The sequence below is a fragment of the Lampris incognitus genome, chromosome 2 (assembly GCF_029633865.1).
Source record: "Lampris incognitus isolate fLamInc1 chromosome 2, fLamInc1.hap2, whole genome shotgun sequence".
In the NCBI taxonomy this organism is placed as follows: domain Eukaryota; kingdom Metazoa; phylum Chordata; class Actinopteri; order Lampriformes; family Lampridae; genus Lampris; species Lampris incognitus.
In genome coordinates this window covers 10,807,897-10,830,997 of record NC_079212.1, presented here as the reverse complement: position 1 = coordinate 10,830,997, position 23,101 = coordinate 10,807,897, and the positions used below count along the sequence as shown (strand labels likewise).

General features: G+C 44.3%; 2 protein-coding genes across 2 annotated transcripts in view; one reads left to right on the top strand and one right to left on the bottom strand.

The window, feature by feature from the left end:
- LOC130108309 (myosin-7B-like) overlaps positions 1–5,433 on the top strand; it is a 64,022-nt gene extending 58,589 nt beyond the window's left edge. The window contains exons 41-45 of the mRNA XM_056275203.1: positions 1,605–1,684; positions 3,688–3,792; positions 4,043–4,138; positions 5,169–5,312; positions 5,410–5,433. Coding sequence (XP_056131178.1) covers positions 1,605–1,684; positions 3,688–3,792; positions 4,043–4,138; positions 5,169–5,312; positions 5,410–5,433 — 449 coding nt within the window. The remainder of the gene's footprint in view (positions 1–1,604; positions 1,685–3,687; positions 3,793–4,042; positions 4,139–5,168; positions 5,313–5,409) is intronic.
- A 9,728-nt stretch (positions 5,434–15,161) lies between these two features.
- The window catches only part of LOC130133890 (extracellular sulfatase Sulf-2-like), a 29,166-nt gene continuing 21,226 nt past the window's right edge, over positions 15,162–23,101 (bottom strand). The window contains exons 12-15 of the mRNA XM_056302112.1: positions 21,532–21,655; positions 21,055–21,088; positions 20,241–20,297; positions 15,162–17,132 (exon numbers count right to left, since the gene is read on the bottom strand). Coding sequence (XP_056158087.1) covers positions 17,102–17,132; positions 20,241–20,297; positions 21,055–21,088; positions 21,532–21,655 — 246 coding nt within the window. The 3' untranslated portion in view covers positions 15,162–17,101. The remainder of the gene's footprint in view (positions 17,133–20,240; positions 20,298–21,054; positions 21,089–21,531; positions 21,656–23,101) is intronic.

Below are 23,101 nucleotides of genomic sequence, written 5' to 3'. Positions count from 1 at the left end.
AGTAACAGCACTTATCAAAGTTGTGAACAATCTGCATGTGATCACTGATTCTAAAAAATTATCTGTTCTTGTGCTGCTGGAGCCCAGTGCCGTCTTCGACACTGTTGATCATTGGAGAGATTAGAAAAATGGGTTGGCCACTCTGGCCCGGTTCTCAGCTGGTTTAGAACATACCTACAGGACAGGCAGTTCTGTGTGTCTATTGGAGACTTTTCCTCTGACAAAGTCAAGTCAATTTTATTTGTATAGCCCAATATCACAAATTAAAAATTTGCCTCAAGGGGCTTTACAGCAACACAAAAGTGGGTATAATGTGTGGGGTACCCCAAGGTTAGATTCTTGGACCATTGCTGTTCAATCTCTATATGCTTCCACTCGCACATGCTATACAGAGGACAAAGTGAATTTCCATAATTATGCAGATGATTCACAACTGTACATATCCCTATCTCCTGATGACCTAGATCCCATACATTGTCTTCTTCAGTGTATTGATGATATTAATCTATCATGTCGGAGAACTTTTTACAATTGAACAAAGACAAGACAGAAATACTTATTTTTGGTGCAAAGACTCAGAGACAGAGAATTGCAGCTCATCTCAGCTCTCTGTCTCTGGAGTGCAGAAGTGAAGCTAGAAATCTTGGTGTAATCATGGACAGTGATCTGAATTTTAAGAGCCACATCAATCATCTCACAAGATCAGCCTTCTACCATCTTAAAAACATTTCAAAACTAAGGGGCTTTCTATCAAAATCAGACTGTGAGAAATTAATCCATGCACTTATAACAAGTAGACTAGACTACTGTAATGGACTATTTACCGGCCTCCCAAAATCAGTTGTGCGCCAACTACAGTTAATTCAAAATGCGGCAGAACGTGTTCTCACCGGAACTAAAAAGTATAAACGCGTTACACCTGTTTTTAGATCTCAGCATTGGCTCCCTGTCCAAACTAAAATTGATTTTAAAATTCTGTCAATTGTATACAAAGCGCTAAACGCCCTTGCACCACACTATATAAAAGACATGTTAATTATGTACAAACCAGCAAGAACTCTCAGGTCCAATGGCAGTGGTCTTTAAACCATCCCTTATGCTAGGTCTAGAGCAGGGGAAGCTGCATTTTATATTTACGCCCCAAATACATGGAACGCCCTGCCTGAGGACCTGAGAGAGGCCCCCACACTGGACACATTTAAAAGCAGGTTAAAAACCTTACTTTTTAAAACAGCCTATGGCTAAGTTCTTGGTGCGTGTGTGTGTGTGTGTGTTTTGTATATTTTGTTATTTAATATATATTCTGCTGCAATTGTTACTTTTAATTAATCAGTTTTTATGGCACTTTTATTTATTTTACTAACTCAGTTTTAAACTTGTCTGTCCTTTTATAGACTTTGTCTGTACTTTTATTCATCTTATTTTATGCTTTTATAATGCTTTTTTTTCTTATCTTTTGCCTGTAAAGCAACTTTGAATGACTCCTGCGATAAGGGGCTATACAAATAAACTTGCCTTGCCTTGCCATTTTACCCCTGACGGGTTTACAGTACCCGCATCCAGATTGTGTTCAGATGTATTTATTCATTTTGTTTTCATTAAAGAGCTGCAGGTCAGACTGGATGAAGCTGAACAGACGGCACTGAAGGGTGGAAAGAAACAGCTCCACAAACTTGAGACAAGGGTCAGTAAGATATATATATATATATATATATATATATATATATTATATATAGCAGTTTTTTCCCCCGAAACTGTCAATGGTGTTGTGAGTGCTCAACTAATGAGGAGCGGAATATCAACACGGATACAGGAAAAAAAAATCTATTAAAGTCTTTGTGAAAAAAAATGTATTAAAATGTATTAAAATCTTTTTTTCCGCCGCTCTGATGGCCGAGTGGAATAAACCGCTGTTCTTGCAGTCTGCTCGTCACGTGGCTGGGAGGTTCGTATCCCAGACTTGCCGTAACCGGTCACAGCCAGAGCGTCCACGGGGTAAGGCATTAATTAGGCCACCCTTACCCGAGGGATAGTGGGTGTAGATCGGTGTAGTGTTCGGGGACTCGTCGTTCTCCAGCGACCCCTCTGGCCCACCCGGGCGCCTGCAGCCAAGCAACTGAAGGCATTCTCCATACGCCTCCTTCGCGGCCTAAAGGTGATGCAATCCATGCGAGGCTTCAGCATGTAAAATAGCGAGAGCAGCCAACACGAGTTTGAAGGAAGCTGGCGTAACGACTATCTCCTTCCTGTGGAAACGTGAGCCAGGGGAGTTATTCGACAAGAGTTCCGGCCATATGCCATTGGGTTCATCGGGTGGGATAAGGGGAAAAACTAGAAATAATTTTTTTTTTAATCTTTTTTTCCTGTATCCGTGTTGATATATATGAGTTTATATAATCATCTATCCATCTCAGCTAATGCTAGAGGACAAACACCTTTACTGAGAGAGTTCTTCATTATTTTCTGCACGTGTATTAAAATGGCTGTTTGTTTCCAAGCTGACTCACTGATTAAACTGACTGATATCTTACCGACGTCCATGTTTCATCCTGTTACACATGTTTGAAATTTTACGGCTTCAATTCAGTTCCAAAAAATTCCTTGATTTCAAGTTCACTGGCAGAATGAAGATTTGCATGTTAAAGGGTTTTGGGTAACGCTTTAAATTACAGGCCGTTCATTACATGGGAATGATCAAGTAATTTCAGTGAATGATAGATATAATGTACTGTAATGACAGGTATGTCTGTGAATGTTCTCATTCATCCAGGTCATAGTTGATTCAATTCCTTTGAATAGAATGACAGGTATAGTAACATAAATAGTAAAGACAGCAGGACATTCAATCTACTACTACCACTTTTGGCTGCTCCCATTAAGGGTCGCCACCGCGGCTCATCCGGTTCCATCTCTTCCTGTCTTCTGCATCTTCCTCTGTCATGCAAGCCACCTGCATGTCCTCTCTCACCACATCCATAAACCTCCTCTTTGGCCTTCCTCTTTTCCTCTTCCCTGGCATTTCCATATTCAGCATCCTTCTCCCAATATACCCAGCATCTCTCCTCCACACATGTCCAAGTCATCTCAAACCATCTCATCTCTCTTGCTTTGTCTCCAAACCGTCCAACCTGAGCTGTCCCTCTAATATACTCATTCCTAATCCTGTCCTTCTTCATCACTCCCAATGAAAATCTTAGCATCTTCAACTCTGCCACCTCCAGCTCCACCTCCTGTCTTTTCGTCAGTGCCACCGTCTCCAAACCATATAACATAGCTGGTCTCACAACCATCTTGTAAACACCTTCCCTTTAACTCTTGCTGGTACCCTTCTGTCGCAAATCACTCCTGACACTCTTCTCCACCCACTCCACCCTGTCTGCACTCTCTTCACCTCTCTTCCACACTCCCAATTACTGTGAACAGTTGACCCCAAGTATTTAAACTCATCCACCTTCATCACCTCTACTCATTGCATCCTCACCATTCCTCTGTCCTCCCTCTCGTTCAGACATATGTATTCCATCTTGCTCCTACTGAATGAGATTGATCATGTAGGGTCAGATGGGCCCTTAAGTCAGAGTTATATACAGTATTTACAGCGTTATGCACTGTGGTTTATGTAGTAACAATGTAAATCAAAGCCGGGAGTGAATGATGGAGGTGCTAACAGGAGGACTCTGTCTGCAGGTGAGAGGGTTGGAGACGGAGCTTCTGATGGAGCAGAAGAAGAGCGAGGAATTCCAGAAAGGCGTTCGCCGCTACGAGAGGAGAGTCAAAGAGCTGACATACCAGGTCCTCTCATCTGACTTCTGCTGGTTTTGTCTGACCCACTGTGGGACTTTTCAGTCTGGGATCTACTACCTTTGTCTGATCCATATCATTCTGTCATCCTCTGTTTTTTATTTATATTTGTGTTTCGAGAAGATGAGTAAAGCAGGGCTTTACCCTCAGTTATATACTTTATATCATATTATCATAGTTTTAGTGTGTGTTCCCTGTTTGTCCTGACTGTTCTCTGATGTGTGTATCATTTGCATTGCAGACAGAAGAGGACAGGAAGACAATGCTGAGGATGCAGGAGCTGATTGAAAAACTTCAGTCCAAAGTCAAGAGTTATAAGAAACAGGCCGAGAACACTGTGAGTTATCATTACTGATGACATGAGCTTAGGACTAAGTTTAAGATCCTTCATTTGTACATTGATGACCACTTTACCAGGAAGTAAAATCTGGTAACCTAACAAGAACAAGTGAATAACATGTGTCCTTCATGGACATAATGGTCCCATGAAAAAGTAAGTACACTCCAGGAAATATCAATATTTGAACTTCATTTCAACAGTATCTATAGATAAAGGTGATCTAATTGAACAAAAAACGATGAAAGATTGACTTTTCAATAATTTATTCAACAAAAAAGTTAACAGGAATTCAATTTTCTTCTCTGGAAAAATTAAGTGCAGCCTTGGCTGTAGCAGCTGGTATTCCCCCCCTTTGGCAGAAACAAGCTCAGCCCCTTAGATCTGGACTTTGACTTGGCCATTCCAGACTCCTCCATTTCATTCTTTTCAGCGATTCTTTGGTGGATTTACTGGAATTTTTAGGGTCATTGTCATGTTGCAAGATTCACTTTTGGTTGAGCTTGAGGCTTTTGACAGATGGTCCCATATTATCCTCAAGCACCCTCTGATACAAGGAAGAATTCATAGTGGATTCTCTGGTGCTGAACACTGGCGCAGCAGCAAACACATGTTGGAAAAAAAGACTGAGCTGTGATGCTGATGTTTCCATGACAACCAATGTGATTGTACAACAGTGTTCCCATATAGTGTGATGTAGTTTGTAATACATTAGACTGTCTGTCTTAGCTTTAGTTTCAGGATCCATTTTTATAAGGGTGGGAACTGTTTACTGCTGATCTGACGGCACACCAGCCTCAATGGCTGCTACACCTTGTTTGTAGTCCTGCTACATCTGGTTTGTAGTCCTTTTAGACCTTGTTTGTCTCCTACATCCAACTATACCACAACACTGTTCTACTAGAAGACTAACAGTCTGTCCAACACCAACACCACATCACCTCCACCTTTCAGACGGAGACAATGAAAACACTATGATGGAGAAAAATCACAGATTGAAGCTTTAATATCATTACTGTGTGTCTGCTAGGAGGAGCAGATGAGCAGCAACATGACGCGCTTCAGGAAGATCCAACACGAGCTGGATGATGCTGAGGAGAGAGCTGACGTTGCTGAGACAACCGTCAACAAGTTACGGATTCGGACCCGCGAGCAGACCAGCAAGGTTGCTGTGGTGAGTCTCAATAAACGAAAGAGACTGCGTTTTGTTAAATTGAGGTTACCGGATAAATCTTAAAGGTTCAGCAGCGTCACATGTTTGTCTCTGGTAGGTTTCAACGTCCCCAGAGAAGTGATCAGAATCAGAATCATGTTTATTGGCCATGTAGTTTTGCACAAGCATGGAATTTGACTCCGGTTTCATGGCTCTCTGTGTACTTAACATAAAATAACTACAACAACACAACAATCTTCAGATATATACACAAGTATTGACTTATACAGGTGAAATAAGAGGTGATAAAGTTTAAAGGTGCAGGTGATATATCAGAGATGCTGAAATAGATGTTAGCAGGTTATTTACGTACAAGCCTGGGGTAGATGGACATGACAGAGCGTACCAGTATACGTACAATGGACAGTACAGTACATACAAAATGGATGGATTTATTGAGTGTTAAGCGTTCATTTGATGACAGCCCACGGAAAGAAAGTATTCTTATATCTGGTTGTTTTGGGGTATAGTGCTCTGTAGCGCCTGCCAGAGGGGAGGAGTTGGAACAGCTTGTGAGCAGGGTGTGATGGGTCTGCAGTGTAGAACTGAATCAGCAGTTCCTGAGGCAGGTTGATTTTTTTTTCCCCCCCAATTGTACGCATCCAATCACCCCACTCTGCCAATCCGGGGAGGGTTGCAGACTACCACATGTGTCCTCCAATACATGTGGAGTTGCCAGCCGCTTCTTTTCACCTGACAATGAGGAGTTTCGCCGGGGGAACATAGCGCGTGGAAGGATCACGCTATTCCCCCCAGTTCCCCCTCCCCCCTCAACAGGTGCCCCGACTGACCAGAGCAGGCACTAGTGCAGTGACCAGGACCCATACCCACATCCGTCTGTAGGGACGCCTGACCAAGCCAAAGGCAACATGGGATGTTGAGCCATTTTCAACCCATGAAATGGCGATTTTTTATAAATTTGGTCAGAAATGCCAATGTTAACACCAACGTTGATGTGGTTCATCACTGTACAGTCTTATCATTCAGTTTACAGCTCAAAATACATTTAAGTGTTTAGTACCTCTTTTAAGTTGTTCGGATGTTCCTTTAGTTTTGACTTCAGACTCCTGCTCTCACAGTTTGTATATGAAATAGTTGAGATATAAAACTGTTGGCTGGTTGTTGTGGCTGAAATGGATCAGAAATAAATCCTTAGTCATTATTTTTCCCTCATGTCAGTACGTGTCGGCCTGCTGAAGTTTCCTTAAGCAAATAACTGAATCCTGTCTGGCTGCAGGAGGCGCTGTTCTGTAGCTGACCTCTGACCCCCTCATGAAAGAGGACAAAGAAAAAAAAACGTTCCTATAACAAACAAAAATTGTATTAATTCCATAATTAAAATGGAAGTCAAGCACATAACCACATTTCTGTACTTCATCTGTGTGTCTATGGGTCAGCAGGTCCTCGCTCTATCCTGATGTTCTGCATCCTCTCTTTCTCTAACCTGATGTTCTGTATCCTCTCTCTAACCTGATGTTCTGCATCCTTTCTCTAACCTGATGTTCTGCATCCTCTCTCTGTAATCTGATGTTCTGCATCCTCTCTCTCTAACCTGATGTTCTGCATATTCTCTCTAACCTGATGTTCTGGACCCCCTCTCTCTCGCTAACCTGATGATCTGCATCCTCTCTCTCTCTCTCTCTAACCTGATGTTCTGCATCCTCATTCTCTAACCTGATGTTCTGCATCCTCTGTCTCTCTCTAACCTGATGTTCTGCATCCTCTGTCTCTCTCTAACACAATGTTCTGCATCCTCGCTCTCTAACCTGATATTCTGCATCCTCTCTCTCTAACCTGATGTTCTGCATATTCTCTCTAACCTGATGTTCTGCACCCCCCCCTCTCTAACCTGATGATCTGCATCCTCTCCCTCTAACCTGATGTTCTGCATCCTCTCTCTGTAACCTGATGTTCTGCATCCTCGCTCTCTAACCCGATGTTCTGCATCCTCTCTCCAACCTGATGTTCTGCATCCTCTCTAACCTGATGTTCTGCATCCTCTCTCTAACCTGATGTTCTGCATCCTCTCTCTGTAACCTGATGTTCTGCATTCTCTCTCTGTAACCTGATGTTCTACATCCTCTCTCTGTAACCTGATGTTCTGCATCATCTCTCTAACCTGATGTTCTGCATCCTCTCTCTGTAACCTGATGTTCTGCATCCTCTCTCTCTAACCTGATGTTCTGCATATTCTCTCTAACCTGATGTTCTGCATCCTCTCTCTGTAACCTAATGTTCTGCATCCTCTCTCTCTAACCCGATATTTTGCATCCTCTCTCTAACCTGATGTTCTGCATCCTCTCTCTGTAACCTGATGTTCTGCATCCTCTCTCTGTAACCTGATGTTCTGCATCCTCTCTCTGTAACCTGATGTTCTGCATCCTCTCTCTGTAACCTGATGTTCTGCATCCTCTCTCTGTAACCTGATGTTCTGCATCCTCTCTCTGTAACCTGATGTTCTGCATCATCTCTCTAACCTGATGTTCTGCATCCTCTCTCTGTAACCTGATGTTCTGCATCCTCGCTCTCTAACCCGATGTTCTGCATCCTCTCTCCAACCTGATGTTCTGCATCCTCTCTAACCTGATGTTCTGCATCCTCTCTCTAACCTGATGTTCTGCATCCTCTCTCTGTAACCTGATGTTCTGCATCCTCTCTCTGTAACCTGATGTTCTGCATCCTTTCTCTGTAACCTGATGTTCTGCATCCTCTCTCTGTAACCTGATGTTCTGCATCCTCTCTCTGTAACCTGATGTTCTGCATCCTCTCTCTGTAACCTGATGTTCTGCATCCTCTCTCTGTAACCTGATGTTCTGCATCCTCTCTCTCTAACCTGATGTTCTGCATCCTCTCTCTGTAACCTGATGTTCTGCATCCTCTCTCTGTAACCTAATGTTCTGCATCCTCTCTCTCTAACCCGATATTTTGCATCCTCTCTGTAACCCGATGTTCTGCATCCTCTCTCTAACCCGATGTTCTGCATCCTCTCTCTGTAACCTGATGTTCTGCATCCTCTCTCTGTAACCTGATGTTCTGCATCCTCTCTCTGTAACCTGATGTTCTGCATCCTCTCTCTGTAACCCGATGTTCTGCATCCTCTCTCTGTAACCCGATGTTCTGCATCCTCTCTCTCTAACCTGATATTCTGCATCCTCTCTCTCTAACCTGATATTCTGCATCCTCTCTGTAACCTGATGTTCTGCATCCTCTCTCTCTAACCCGATGTTCTGCATCCTCTCTCTGTAACTTGATGTTCTGCATACTCTCTGTAACCTGATGTTCTGCATCCTCTCTCTCTAACCTGATGTTCTGCATCCTCTCTCTCACTAGCCTTATTTTCTGCATCCTCTCTCTCTAACCTAATGTTCTGCATCCTCTCTCTGTAACCTGATGTTCTGCATCCTCTCTCTCTCTAACCTGATGTTCTGCATTCTCTCTGTCTGTCAAACCTGATGTTCTGCATCCTCTCTCTCTCTCTCTGCAGGTGATTGAATGAAGCTTTACTTCACTACATCAGCCATTAAAGACTGCAAGTTGGTCTGATATTTATTCTGTGTATACCTTTAGTCTGTTATTTGTGCATTTCTGAAGTTTGTTTTATATTTGTGTAGCGTGTGCTGTGTAGTTAGCCTGGTCTTCTTTTTTTTGGGGGGGGGGGGGTTTGAAGTGAGTTTTGTATGTGTTTCTGAAGCTGATCGAATTTTTTTCCTGTGTTTTTAAGTTGGTTTAATAATTGTGTATTTCTGAAGCTTGTTTGATATTGGTCTGTGTTCTTGAGGTGTGTCTGACATTCATGAGTTTCTGAAGTGTCTCCGGTGTTTGTGCAGTTTGTTGTCCAGAATCGTGTAGGACACCAGCATGTCTGTCAGTAAAATCTGAGATGTCCAAACCACAATTCATCTGTAAAAATACAGTTTGTTCACAACATGACATGTCAGCATCGTCTTCAGTGGAACGACGGCTGCGTTGTGTTTAGTTATACGTGTTTCAGACTTTAACATCACACCACAAACAGGATGTTTGTTATCTGAGGAGCATAAAGGATTTCAGATTCCTCTTTAATGTGGATGAGGCCGATGAAGACGTTCTGTCTGGTTCTGCTCTTACTACTTCAGATGTGAACTGATGGAATGACAGTGGGATCAGATATAGAAGATCTTTAAGATAAGCTGGCATTGTAAGTAGAACTCCAAGAGTGTGGTCACATTTATGGAGTGAACATTTTGAAATGTAGCTGCCACAAACGTTTTTTAAACGAGCTTTAGACGTGTTGGCATCATTGAATCAGGGGACCATCTATAAGTAAAGGAACGGTAGAAGTTCTGACATCCAACATGGATGAAAATGTACCTTTTAAAGTAGCAAGATAATAACAAGTTTCCTTTGCATCTAAAATAACAAGTTTCTACAGTCCAGGCTGTTTCGAGGCTGAGTTTGTAATTCGGTCCAACAGTCAATTCAATGATTTCTACAGTGAAGAATCAACACGGTTGGAAATGAAAAAAATGTAAGGGTTTTACTTAAAGAATGCTGGCTTCTGTCATTTCCTCCCCCTCAACTCTGTGAAACACTTCACCGCCAGTGAAGAAACCCACTAAAATCTACTCACTGTCTGCATGAAAGCACACGAATGTTTTGTTATACACTTTTTTTTTCTTTTCCGGTTGCTGGTCTCACCGAGGCAGAGGTGGATACCTGCGCAAAGAGATTATTTACAGTGCCACTGGGGGTGCGCATGTCCCAGCAGCACTTCTTCACTGTGAGAGGGTGGGATCTGGTGGCAAGGGGGGCCCAAGACGACCAGCACTCTTCCACAGCTGCAGGAGGCTGCCGGAGCTCCAGTCTGTCAGAGGACCGCCTATCGTGCGCCGCCATACACGTTGCTTTTCTCTCAGGGTGTGCTCCCCTAGTCTTTGTCGTCCTACACTTACCCACAAGGCAGTGGGACAGTGGTTGGTCAATGCCAGGGCGTATCCACTTCACATGGGCCTGCGCATTAGACCTCTGGGGACCACTGTAGCTCCGAGATCCCCTACAGTTTAGCCAGGGACCGCAAGGTACCCAGTTACCGTGTGTGGCCACGAGGAGGCATTGCAGGAGTCTTGGCGGTATAGAGGCTATGTACCGGTTGGGGAGACTTACGCACTCGGCTCCTCTTTTCACTCCCGCAAAGAAGGCTAGCCGGCGGCAGTGGCTGAGAGCAGAGTAGCAAGCAGAAGCAGCATGCAGCATGCACTAACTACAAGCACTACTACCCCAGTATTACTGCACTGACGCATCACACACGCCCTGTGCCGCACACACACACACACACACACACTACTATTTGATCCTGCAGCCTACACCAACTCAACACAACCTTAAACACTAACACCTGCGTTCTGTTGCTTTCTCTTTCTCACGTTTTCTCTTTCTCGCTCTTTTTCTTCTCTTGCTCTTTCTTGCTCTCTCTCTCTTACTCTCTATTTCTCTTTCATTTGTAAGATCAGTCCAGCCGTTTGTGTTAAGTGTCCTTCCTGTCAGTCGCCAGAGACAGTGTTTCATTGTTACGAGGGAATGTGAAAGACTTCAGGGGCTTTTTGAAGCTCTGCAGATCATATTCTCTCACTAGTGAAACATGGAGTGAACCTGTTTCTGTCTGTGGCGCTGGTTATAAGAGAAAGGATGCAGAAAAGCGGCAACTTTTAAACTTTGTAGTGGCACAAGCTAAGTTTTCAATTTCTAGAAGTAGGAAAAGTCGAATTAATACTGGTTCAGAGGAAGAGTTACTTCTTTTGTTCATCGCAGGGGGGAAGGCGAGAGTCCGAGTGGACTTCAGTTTCTTTACCCCGATGAACAACTTAGATGAGTTTATTGCGCGGTGGTGTTTCACTACAGCCATTTGCTCAGTCAGTGAGGGGCAACTGGTATTTAATTCTGGTTTTGCATAATATTTTTTTTGAACCCACTGGGAGTATGTGACTTGAACCACTTTTTTTTTTCCCTAAAAGGACTCTTTGTATGTTTTAATGTAAAGGAGTTGCTTATATTGATGTGAAATGGATATGTCATTGTTGAAGTTCAATGTAAAATAAAGAGTTGTTCAAAATTCTAATTTTCTCTCTCTCACACAAACAGAAGAATGATGGAGTGTTGTATCTGGACGTGTCTGTGAGTTAAACCCACAGGTCTCTTGAGTGAGTCTCTGTCCCTCATGTGGACACAGGGTGAACATATAGAAGGTTCGTCTTGGCGTTCAACACTTTATTCACAAACTAAACCCAGTCACTCTGTTGACTGGCCACTGGACAACTGTACAGGTGTTGTTAGATCAGTATTACTGACTGTACAGGGAACGGGTTAAAATTATTCTTCTTATATAAACATTTATTTTCTATCTTCAGTCCCATCAAACCTTCTTCCTCTCCCTTTGTCCACTCTTCCCTCCAGGTATCCCTCCATCAACGTGCTCGGCAGTTTGTCCTTCAGTGCATGTGCGTGCGTGCGTGTGTGTGTGTGTGTGTGTGTGTGTGCGCGTGCAGGGAGTAGGATTACTAGGTGCCTCTGAGTGAGTCCATCAGGTCTTTGAACCAAATCTAACAGAACCCCGATGCTCTGAGTCCTCACAGACGGCAGGTTTGCTGCAGTCCGGTCCGCCGAGAGAATGGATCAGTTCTACAGGTCTCCTACGAAAACACACCTTTAACATTTACACATACATTCAATTACAAACAGCCAGTTTTCATAGATAATTGTTAGACAGTAAATAGCACCGCAGAGCACACACAGTGCAGGTGAAAATCAACAGCCGATTGGCTGGCTGTTCTCACAGGAAGTGAAGATTTCACCATTGACCCTTTGTGACACAAATCTGACCTCATCTGGCTCCATGGTATTCATTCCTGTTTAGAGAGCCAGGAGATGATCTCTAAAAGAGAGATGGATTTTTGGTGGAATGTGGGACAGTGTAAACCAGTACAGACCAGTCTGCTGTGTTGAGGCCATACCAGTAACAATCTTCAGGGGAAATAAGTGGCAGTGAGTTGGTCTCTTCGGTGGAGGAGTCATATCACATATTCACATTTTGTTGCTTTGACACTGAAAGATAAATCTGGTTGACGGGGCTCAGTGATGTCAGCTCACATCTCTGGGCTGCTTTACGAGCAGCATTACGTCCTTAGTCTAGCTGTCATGTGTCTACTAAATCAGAATTAAAACCAAATTAAATAAAAACGGGTTGCACCGCTCCTACTAGTTACACTTGGGACGTAGCTGCTGCTAAATTCTTTCACATGGCAGCTCAGAGGCGTAGCTGTTGGGGTTAGCTAACGGGGAACTTTAGCATTGTATCAAAACGACATCAGTAACACCAACAGACCAAACTACAACAAACAATGGCCGCTTAGACCATCAGGAAGTATTAGAAAACAAACTATTCCTCATCAGTGTGTTTTACAAGATAAAGATTTTATCTTCTTGGTTTACGAATGAGGACGTCTTTGTGAGGCAGGTGTGCAGTTCCATATTTACATGTGTGAACGGTTTCTGATTGGCTGGCTGCTGTGATGTCTGCCTAGCAACAGAGTCACACATTACTAAGACTTTACCAGCAACCACATTCCTTCTGTTTGAACAGTGCAACCCACGTTAGAAAATCACTAGCTTACAACTTACTAGTTTATACTAAGAACTTCCTTAGGAAAGACTCTACACACAAACTTTGTTGACAGATTAAGTGGTGACTGGCGAAACCCTGCCTCTTCTAACTCTGTCCCTACCTAACAACACCTGGCTAACCGTCTCAACAGTCATTCATATCGATTTACTCACTTATAATTTATTTCAGTGTAATAACAAATAAAAATTAGAACCAACAGGGTCACAATAGAATATCCACGATGCTGTTTTGTTGATGTTTTTTCAGTAGAACAAGTTATCACATTCTCGTCTTCTTTATCACATCTAACACAAATAGGGTTGTTTTTTTTTTGCCATGGAAATGGACTTCGTTTCTCAGAAATTGGACAGAAAGGTCTTCTTGATATTAGGAAGCGGACTAAAAGGGACGTCACCAAAGGCCTGAAGCTAAGCTCTTTGTGGCTGAGCCTGGTTCTGTCATGGCTTTCTAAACATGGTCAAACTAACCATCCCAAACCAGATGTGACACAGAGTCTAATACTAAAAGACCATCAGGTTTTCTGTTCCTGTGGAAATTCAACCTCAACCAAAACTAGTGTATTGAAAATACAGGCTCTAGTTAAAATTGCTTTGCTGAAGAGGAGAGGATGGAGACTTATACAGGAAGAAATGTGTAAAAGTCAGCTGACAGGAAGTGATATTAGACTGACAGGAACAGCAGCAGGAGGATGAGGATGGTTTATAAAGACCCCAAAGGTGAATTTATAAAGATGGAGTCCATTGTAGGAAATCAATAAGACTGTGTGTCCATCACAGACCTGTCAATGTAAAATAAAAGCCGAAGGTGAATTTTTGAACAGTTCTGTATGAAAAACAGGAGTTGGGAGTTGGTGCCACATGATGAGAACTTTCATTACAAAAGTAATATTCCTCTATGCTTGATTCTCTTTACACATTATGATAATTTGCCGATGATATTTCTAACGAACAGACTTTTCTGTTATCAATGTTTTTTTTTTTGTTTTTTTTCATTTTCATTTGTTTTCTCCTCTTTGCTTAAAGTAGATCAAGCTTTATTTTCCTCTCTGGTCCCATCCCTCCTTCATTCTTATTGGTTGGTGAGAATAGAGGCAGCATTGATGAACTGAAATGGTTTCCTCTTTGTGAAGAGGAGTTCTCAGTGAGCTGGATTTTAAAGGTAGAACGAGTAAGATTTGTCAGTTGCAGTTTGTAAACACACAAAGTTCCCCCCCCCCCACTCAATGACACCAGAAGCCCGCACCCCCTGACCAGTTGCCACACATCCCAGTGTACAGGCCAACTGCGCGTCACTCTTCATCCCCCATCTGGTAGAGTGGCACAGTGGTTAGCACTGTTGCCTCACAGTAAGATCGTGGGTTCGAACCCCAGGCCGTCCCAGGTCCTTTCTGTGTGGAGTTTACATGTTCTCCCTGTGTCTACGTGCGTATCCTCCCACCATCAAAAAGACATGGATGTGAGGTTTAATTTTCCTGTCTGTGCCCCTGAGCAAGGCAATGGAAAGAAGAACTGGAGTTGGTCCCTGGGTGCTGCAGCTGCCCACTGCTCCTATACAATAGGATGGGTTAAATGCAGAGAACAGTCATTGTAACCTGTACAATGACAAAATAAAGTGGCTTTCTTTCCTTCAGTGCTCGCCAGCGGGTGAAAGCCAACCCCAGATTCACTCTCGTTTTGGAACGAGCTTCGTCCGCTTGGCGTTTCGCCTCGCTATATTTGCATCTTTTCAGTGCTGTGTCTGCCATTGTCGTAGCTTCCTCTTGGATGCATGCTTATGATCTGGATCTGGATCTAGTCGCTACGTTTATAGAGTCCCGCTGCCCAAAGGTTGACGCCCAGAAACGTCCCGTTCACAGCAAAATAACAAAATACAGGCAGAGGACAGGGTCTCTGCAGATACAGACACTACAGACACTGCCACACATGTCTAGTGGGTCATAGGTGATGATTGAGAGGGATTGTTTTTATATGAACGAATACGTTGATTTTATTTTGTTTGTTTTTTTAGGAAAAACCTACTCGTTCTACCTTTAAAAAGAGGTCGGGTCTGTCTGCATTGTGTCAAGAATGCTCGGAGTGCGAAACGAAAGCTGGACAGACACCGTACAAGTTGAGCCCGATTTGAACCCCGATATGGCCATCCGATTTTCCACCCTTATCCTCAAACAATCAACGACTGCACAGTTGGGTGATCAGATGGATTTCTGGCACGTCAGACATTTGGGTCGGCTGTCTTGCAGTTTGAGTGGTATCGCGATCTGATTTCCCACAATTCAGAGCGAAGATACCTGCGTGCGCCTGCAGGAGCCAGCAATAACAACATGGTCCAAACGAGAGAGCGTGTACAGTGGACTGAATGTATTGGGACCAGATGGATCAAGTTCTGGCAACAGTAGCCTATTATATTAGCTTAACTAGGGTTCTTCCCATGGTGGTCCAATCCAAATTTGAATGCAACCTGCGCCTTTCTCCTAGCCTTCTTCACGAGCATGTCTTAAAATGTAAAAACTTTGGAGCGTTTTTGAGGATGTGGCCACATTGTTTGAATAAAACTTTATTGGAATTGTCAACGGACAAAAGTCTTGGGAGTTTTGCATGTAAACTTTGAGGGTGCGCACCCGTGTGGCGTGTCAATCGAACTGTACAGTGTGAGCATAGACATTGTAGGCTTTGGCCATGCAGAACGTGTAGGCTTAAAATGTGCAGTGTGAGTTAACGCAACATACAAGATTACTTAAGTTGTACAGTGTCTGCCTGGCATAAGGAGACTAAGCAAAAATACAGCGAGCCCTTTTTTTTTTTTACAAGTCTCTGGTGGACACACGTTCTCAGTGGTCTGACAGAAACAGAAACCTTGACGATAGTTCTAGATCAGTTTGTAGGCGTTGTGGATCATCTCCTCAAGTTGTTCCAACAAGAACAGGCTGTGAGAAACTTAATAAGCCTAATAAACAATGGGTTTCTTGTCAAATGGTGACATCATAGGCGTCCTTTTTATGGGACAAGTTCCCACTCACTTCAGTTTACCTGCTCAGCATCGTCTTTCTTTCTGTCTGCTCCATCTTTGATCTTTATTCTAAACCAGCTTGGCTGTCCTTCTCTGACTGGGTCTTGGCTGCTGTATTGCATCATGTACTGTAGTCATCTGGTTAGTTAAACTGTAGCTCTGTTGTCAGTAAAGCTGTTGGTTACCTGGATGACCAACACTCCAATTAGTAAGGAAAATAAAGGAAATTACATCACAATTGTGTGGGAAATTGGTGTCACAGGGTTTTAAGTCTCTGCTTTGTCAGTTTTAGTTTAGTACAAGAAGAGCAGAGATGTCTTAATTCCTTTACAGACTGTTAGAAAATTTAAATATGAATGTTTTACACCATATGGCTGCTGGGGAAATACCCCGGAGGAACACAGTGGCAGGGAAGATGAAAGAGGAAATGGTGAATATGTGTCTTTATGAAGGACAGTGATCACAGGAGGAGAGGAGTATGGAGGTGAAAAGAGAGGAGAGAAGAATGAAGGAGAAGACAGGAGAGCGCGGTGTAACTTTAGGGCATTGATTGACAAATCCACAGAGATCGTTATTCCTAATCGTCCTGAACCAGTGTGTGGGTGGCACACTGGAAATGGCCCCTGTAGAATGTGATGGTCGTTATACATTTTTATTTCTCTGTGGAGTTCAATGGCTGAGATGACTACAGTCACAGCCCGTCTATCTCTCTGTCTCCTCTTCATTATCCTCTTCCTCATCTTCTTCCTCCTCTCCCAGGCTCCCCCAGCCCGAGCTGCCCTCCTCAGAGGAGGGAGTGGCAGGGGAGAAGGGGGGAGGAGAGAGAGAGGGCAGGTTTGAAGAGGAGGTCCGTTGAGTGTCGCGTCCCAGCGTCTCCCTGAGCAGCAATGTGGGCGGAGCTAATGATGTCAGAGAGATGGTGGAAGGTGATTGGCTGGCTGATGACACAGGGGCGTGTGTTCCCTGGTGATGGCTGCCCTGATGACGGTTGCCGAGCAGCGCAGTAGTGGTGTCAACAACAGCGGATTTGTCCTGCTCTTTTAGGCTGTGGGCGGGGTCTAAAGGCTGCTGCAGCAAGTCAGATGGTTTAGCCTTCCCAACCTTCCCAGATTTGACCTCTGAATACACACACACACAGTAAAAACTTAGAGTAAATAGAGGTTAGGGTAATTTGCAGCCATTGCCATGTAATGGGTTTGTGTGTTACAGTAGTCGGTGTAATAATCCACATTACTCTGTAAAGCGAAGCATTTAAGTATTAGATTGGTTGAAGAAAGGCTAAGGCACATGCAGAGAGGCAGACCGACGGACGAGTGCTCATGCAGAGAGACAGACTAACAGACATGGAAGTAAATGAGGTATAAGTACATGAAATATCTGTTTATGATAACAGAACATGCAGGGTAGAACTACAGTAGAGACTCACAACTGTCTCTATTGTAAACCACGTTCTTTAAATCGGGGCTCGAGACTAAACCTTGACCATGGGCCCGTTTTCAACCGGACCCACTTGAACAGAGCTGTGTCATGTTTCCATGTTTTGGAGTCCGCGGATAACAGATTGAATCCCTGATCCAACACAAGGCAGCTGAAATGAAAGACGTTTTCTTTTCCATCCATTTAGCTAACCATCATGCTCCAGTGTGGCTCCGTGTAGCCACAGAAAAACTCAACATCTACTATGGGCGGGTCAGCATCGTACTTTTGGGTTACCGTCCCCTGACAAACCCCCTGGTTGGATTTGATCCATTTGGAGGAAGCAGGGATTTCTGACAGTGTGTCTCATCCACGTGTTCTGTTTGGACCAGATATACTTCAAAATATGACAGAAAACACTCAAAAAGTCATGTCAGCTTGTTAAAACTTGACTTGTAAGGCCCCCCCCCATCTCTCTTGAACAGCACCAGCCAGTAAGACAAAGTTTTTACTGTTTTACCTTTTTTACTCTGCTTTACCCAATCAGTATTCACCTTCAGCCTGACGGCACCAGATCTTCCCTGAACAACAAATGTCTTTGGAGGTATGAAGGGGAAAATTCACAGAAAACCTCAAAAAACTCTCAGACAACTTTATGAAGATACTAATAATAATGAAGGCCATGACAGGCTCAGCGTTTTCGGTTTTTACCGATTTTCACCGAAAAATACCCAGATTTTTAAACTGATTTTTCACCCGGATTTTATGTTTCCACGGATCCAAAAGTTGTTCCTTTTCATGTGAGGTTATGTAACAGTGTCCTCTTGTGGCGAAATTCGGCATGCTGGATGGCTTTGAAAAATAAAAACCGAAAACGCTGAGCCTTGAGTACATGTATATGGAGCTTTACCTAGACATCCACAGTGCTTCACATTGAAGGGGGTAACTCACCTCAACCACCACCAATGTGTAGCACCACCTGGGTGAGGCACGGCAGCCATTTTGCGCCAGAACGCTCACCCCACATCAGCTTGTTGTGGAGAGGGAGGAATGTCCAGATGGAGAGAGCCAGGTTGGGAATTTTGCTAGGACACTGGGGAACCCCCCTACTCTTTGTGATAAGTGCCATGGGATCTTTAATGACCGCAGTGAGTCAGGACCTCGGTTTAACGTCTCATCCGAAGGACCGCATCTCCTACAGCACAGTGTCCCCGTCACTGCACTGGGCTTTTTGTTATTTATTAGGACCAGAGGGAAGACTGCCCCCTACTGGCACATCAACACCACTTTCAGCAGCAACTCAGTTTTCCTGGGAGGTCTCCCATCCAAGTACTAGCCAAGCCCACACGCTTCTGTCATTAAGCAGAGCCAGGGTACATGTTGGTATGGCTGCCGGCTCAGAGTAAAGTGAGTGAAGCCTCACACATCTACAGCCCCAGCAACCCTCAAGCACATCTTGGTTGGCTGCAAGACCAGCCTCACCCAAGGCAGATATACCTGGCGACACAATCACGTGCTCAGGTGCTTGGCAGCTAAACTCGAGCGCAAGAGGGTTTCCATCAATGCCCAACCCTTCAACACCCAGGAAGGGCCCCGACGTTTTACAGCTTTCGTTTGGGAGGGGGATAAACTGAAGGCCTACCCTTCACTTCCCGACTTAGGCTCACTAAACTCAGCCAGGGATTGGGAAGCGGGTAGACTTAGGCCAGAAGCTCATCTTCCTGACAGAGATCGCAACAACCACCTTGCTACCAGACCTCATCCTCTGGTCCAATTCTTGCCAGTTCGCTTACATCATTGAGTTGACAGTCCCCTGGGAGGATGCAGTCAATGAAGCGTACGAGTGTAAGAAGCTGCGGTACACCAACCTAGCAGCCGAAGCAGAGGACAGAGGCTGGAAGGTGAAGGTGCACCCTGTGGAGGTGGGTTGTAGGGGCTTTGTTGCCAGCTCCACAGCAAAACTCCTGAGGGAACTAGGAGTCAGGGGGCAGGCCCACAGGAGAGTGATCAAAGAGCTAGCCGACACTGCTGAAAGGACTAGCCACTGGATCTGGATCAAAAGGAGAGATGCTGTCTGGGCTGCCAGGGTGAACAGCTAACCACAGGTCACACACCTAGGACCGATCAACCTGTGGTGGTCCTGCCTCAGCGGAGGGTGTCTTGTGATAAAAGGCCAAAACACCCTGTGATGCTGAGGTACACAACTGACGATGTGTCCTGGTGGTGGCAATGTCACCTTGGCAGACATCTCCAGTTTATTCCCCACCGAAACTGTTGCAGTGCAAACACTAGGGATTTTAACAACCAGTCCTTTTTTGAATCTAGCCTACGTAAAGATATTCTATTCAACAATAACAATACTCTATTCTCTAATATACTACCCTATTCTGTTGTTAGCAAAGCGTAAGGGGATTTTTTTTCTCAACCAACTGAAGAACATTTTCCAGACCAGTCATCATCTATGTCTTCTGTTTTGTCACTTTGTCAAAGTGACTTGTGAGTTCATTTTCACAGTTCATCAACACAAAACCAGGAGACCGACATCTTTACGCTCCCTTGAATTCATAGTTGGACCGTCCCTTGATGAATGAAATCAAACATATTTTAGAGTTTAATGTTTAAAGACAGTTTTCAGTTAGTCTCTACACGCTGCTGCGAAAGAAACGTTACTACCAGACAGTAAAACACAAAGCTGGACTCTGTACGTGTTAGAGACGGGCAGACAGACGGACAGAAGTGGGTTTAGAGGCATCATGCAGGCTGCAGACATCCACACAACAAACACCACAGAGAGGAAGAGGAGGACTCACAAAGTTCTAGATGATGAAGGTCTCTTGACTTTCGGCCACTTCCTCTTTTCAAACAGCCTGATGCAACCAACACACACCAGCCGTTACACCCCCCATACACACACACAGACACACAGACACACATGTAAAGGTCTGCCAGGAAAAGGAGCCCACACCAGTGTGCACAAGCCTCTCTCCCACTCTCTCCCCCCCTCTCTCTCTCCCCGTCTTCCCTTTCCCTCCCTCCCTGTCTCTCTCTCTCTCTCTCCCGCTCTCTCCCCTCTCTCACTCTCCCTCTCTCTCTCCCCGTCTTCCCTTTCCCTCCCTCCCTCCCTGTCTCTCTCTCCCCCTCTCTCCCGCTCTCTCCCCTCTCTCACTCTCCCTCTGTCTCTCCCCCTCTCTCTCCCCTCTCTCTCTCTCCCCGTCTTCCCTTTCCCTCCCTCCGTCTCTCTCTCCCCCTCTCTCGTCCTCGCTCTCTCCCCTCTCTCACTCTCCCTCTGTCTCTCCCCCTCTCTCTCCCCTTCTCTCTCTCCCCGTCTTGCTCTCGCTCCATCTCTCTCCCTCTCCCTCCCTGTCTCTCCCCCTCTGTCTCTCTGTCTGTCTCTCTCTCTCTCTCTCTCTCTCTCTCTCTCTCTCTCTCTCTCTCTCTCTCGTACTTCAGTCCATAAGTGCTTCAGTCCATAAGTGCCTAGCTCCAACAGAAAGGCATGCAGCATTCAGTAGTAAAAGGCACTGCTGTGTGTGTGTATGTGTGTGTGTGTGTGTGTGTGTGTGTGTGTGTGTGTGTGTGTGTGTGTGTGTGTGTGTGTAGATGTGTGTAGATGTGTGTGTGTACCTGTAGCCATCAAAGCTGCCATGTTCCCGCCCTCCTGGTAAAGAGACAGTGTGCTTGGTTAGTAAGGAAAAAGATGGCGGTAATGAGGAGAACATGTCATGTAATGGTTTCAGTCAAGAGGAGGTCAAACTCATGACTGGTGATGAAAAACAAGGAGGAGCCAGTGTCTCCTCATCCAGTCAGGATTAGAGACGCTGAATGTGTCTCAAAGGAAGCCTTGGTTGTAAAAGGCACCAATGGGCCACATGTCATGTCCAGACTTAGAGTAAATGCAGCAGTAGAAGAGGCCTTGGCAGAAACCCGTCATGTGATCTGTTGTACTCTGACAGTGAAGCCAGAGGAACCAGAGGCCTGACTGACGTCCAGCTACACAGACTTTACAGATGCAAAGAGTCAGCTTAATTTCATTTTGAGTGCATTTACTGTATGACTGTTTCTCTGTTTATGTGTTGATTTGTGCATGTGTGTGTGCCGTACCCTGCTCTACTGAGCGTGTGCGAGGGTTACACTGCTTGTGTCCTCTGCAGCCTCGCAGCTCCATCAGCTGGACGTGGAGCTGGTTCAGCACCGTCCTTTCCAGCGAACTGACGGCATTCATTAGCTAGAGAGAGGGAGGGAGGGAGGAAGAGACTCACTACTGGAAGGCTGACAACACAAGTCCATTTTGAGAAAAAAGACATTTTGAATAGAATCAAAACAAAGAAATTACAAACCAAACTGGAGAAAAACTGAAACATTTTGACAATCTTCCCACAACAGTAGAATTGGGCTGAAGTGATGATGGGAGATCAGCCTCAGCTGATCAGGATGCAGGCTGGGCGTGATGTAAGCATGACGCCTTTTCAGTCACTACTCAATGCATAGACTGCTGACTTTGTTCATACTGTCTTGACTCTTTGTGCTTGTTGCATTGTGTGTGATGACTGAATAAAAACACAACTACCAATCCAGAGCAGAGCAACAAGAGTTGTCCCGATTGTGATTACATTATTACAGATTATAGATTATTTGTTACAGATTTTAAATGTTTTTATTTTCACATACCCCCTGGGGACCACCCACGTACCACTAGGGGTACACGCACCCCCAGCTGGGAAACACTGCACTACTCCACCAAGCTGGCGTGAGTGAAGTTTGGTCTGGTCCATTCTGCCAAACTACGGTTTACTTGGCAGGGAACTGTCCACACTTTCGATAATCCCGACACGGCGCTTCTGTTCTTCCAGACCGCAATTCAACCTACAACCAAGCGACTGGAGAACAGATAGTGTAGCCTACCTAAGGAGAGAGGTATATCTTGGCTTTGGCTGTGTGCACTGCGTAGGGAATTTTTTCTTCTTCTATCTATTATATGATTTTGGGACGCTCATGTTAATCTGTAGCAGCACTTTTTGGTGTAATTTTTTTTAAGTCCTATTCAATCAGTGGTTGCCTTTATTTAGTTTGTGGGCCACATAGGACATATTTTAATTATTCTTCTTCTCGTCGGAGAACATGACTTACTATGTGATTTGCCTTGTGTCCTGCCATTTTAGAAATTTTCACCTTCTTGAAATAATAGCCTAAGTCATGTTTTCAAAAAACAGAATAAACTGAAACAAAATTTGTCAGTTTATTCTGTTTTTTGAAAAACTTGAAAATATGACTTAGGCCATTATTTTAACAAGGTGACAAAATGGTGGGCCTCTGTTGACATGGCCCACGCCATATTTTGTAGCAGCTTGTAAAAATTTATTGGTTTTCGTTTAAGTTATGCTTAATTTTCAATACTTGCTGCTTACAAAGTTGGCTGCTTTTGTTTTATTCAGATTGTGTTAGTGGTATGTCGTTAACTTTTTTTTTTCCTTCTCTCACTTGAGAATAGGACTGACTGGTGCTACGAGGGTTTACATTTAAAGTCAAGCTACTTTTGCCAATTGTTCAGTGGTTACTATCTTACGTTTCATGACAGAGAACAATTGTGTTACCTGCACAAGCATTTGCTGTGACGGGGTTTTGGGTTCATGATGCCTTAATTGGGAAGGCATTTGGGGTGGGTGGGTGTTAC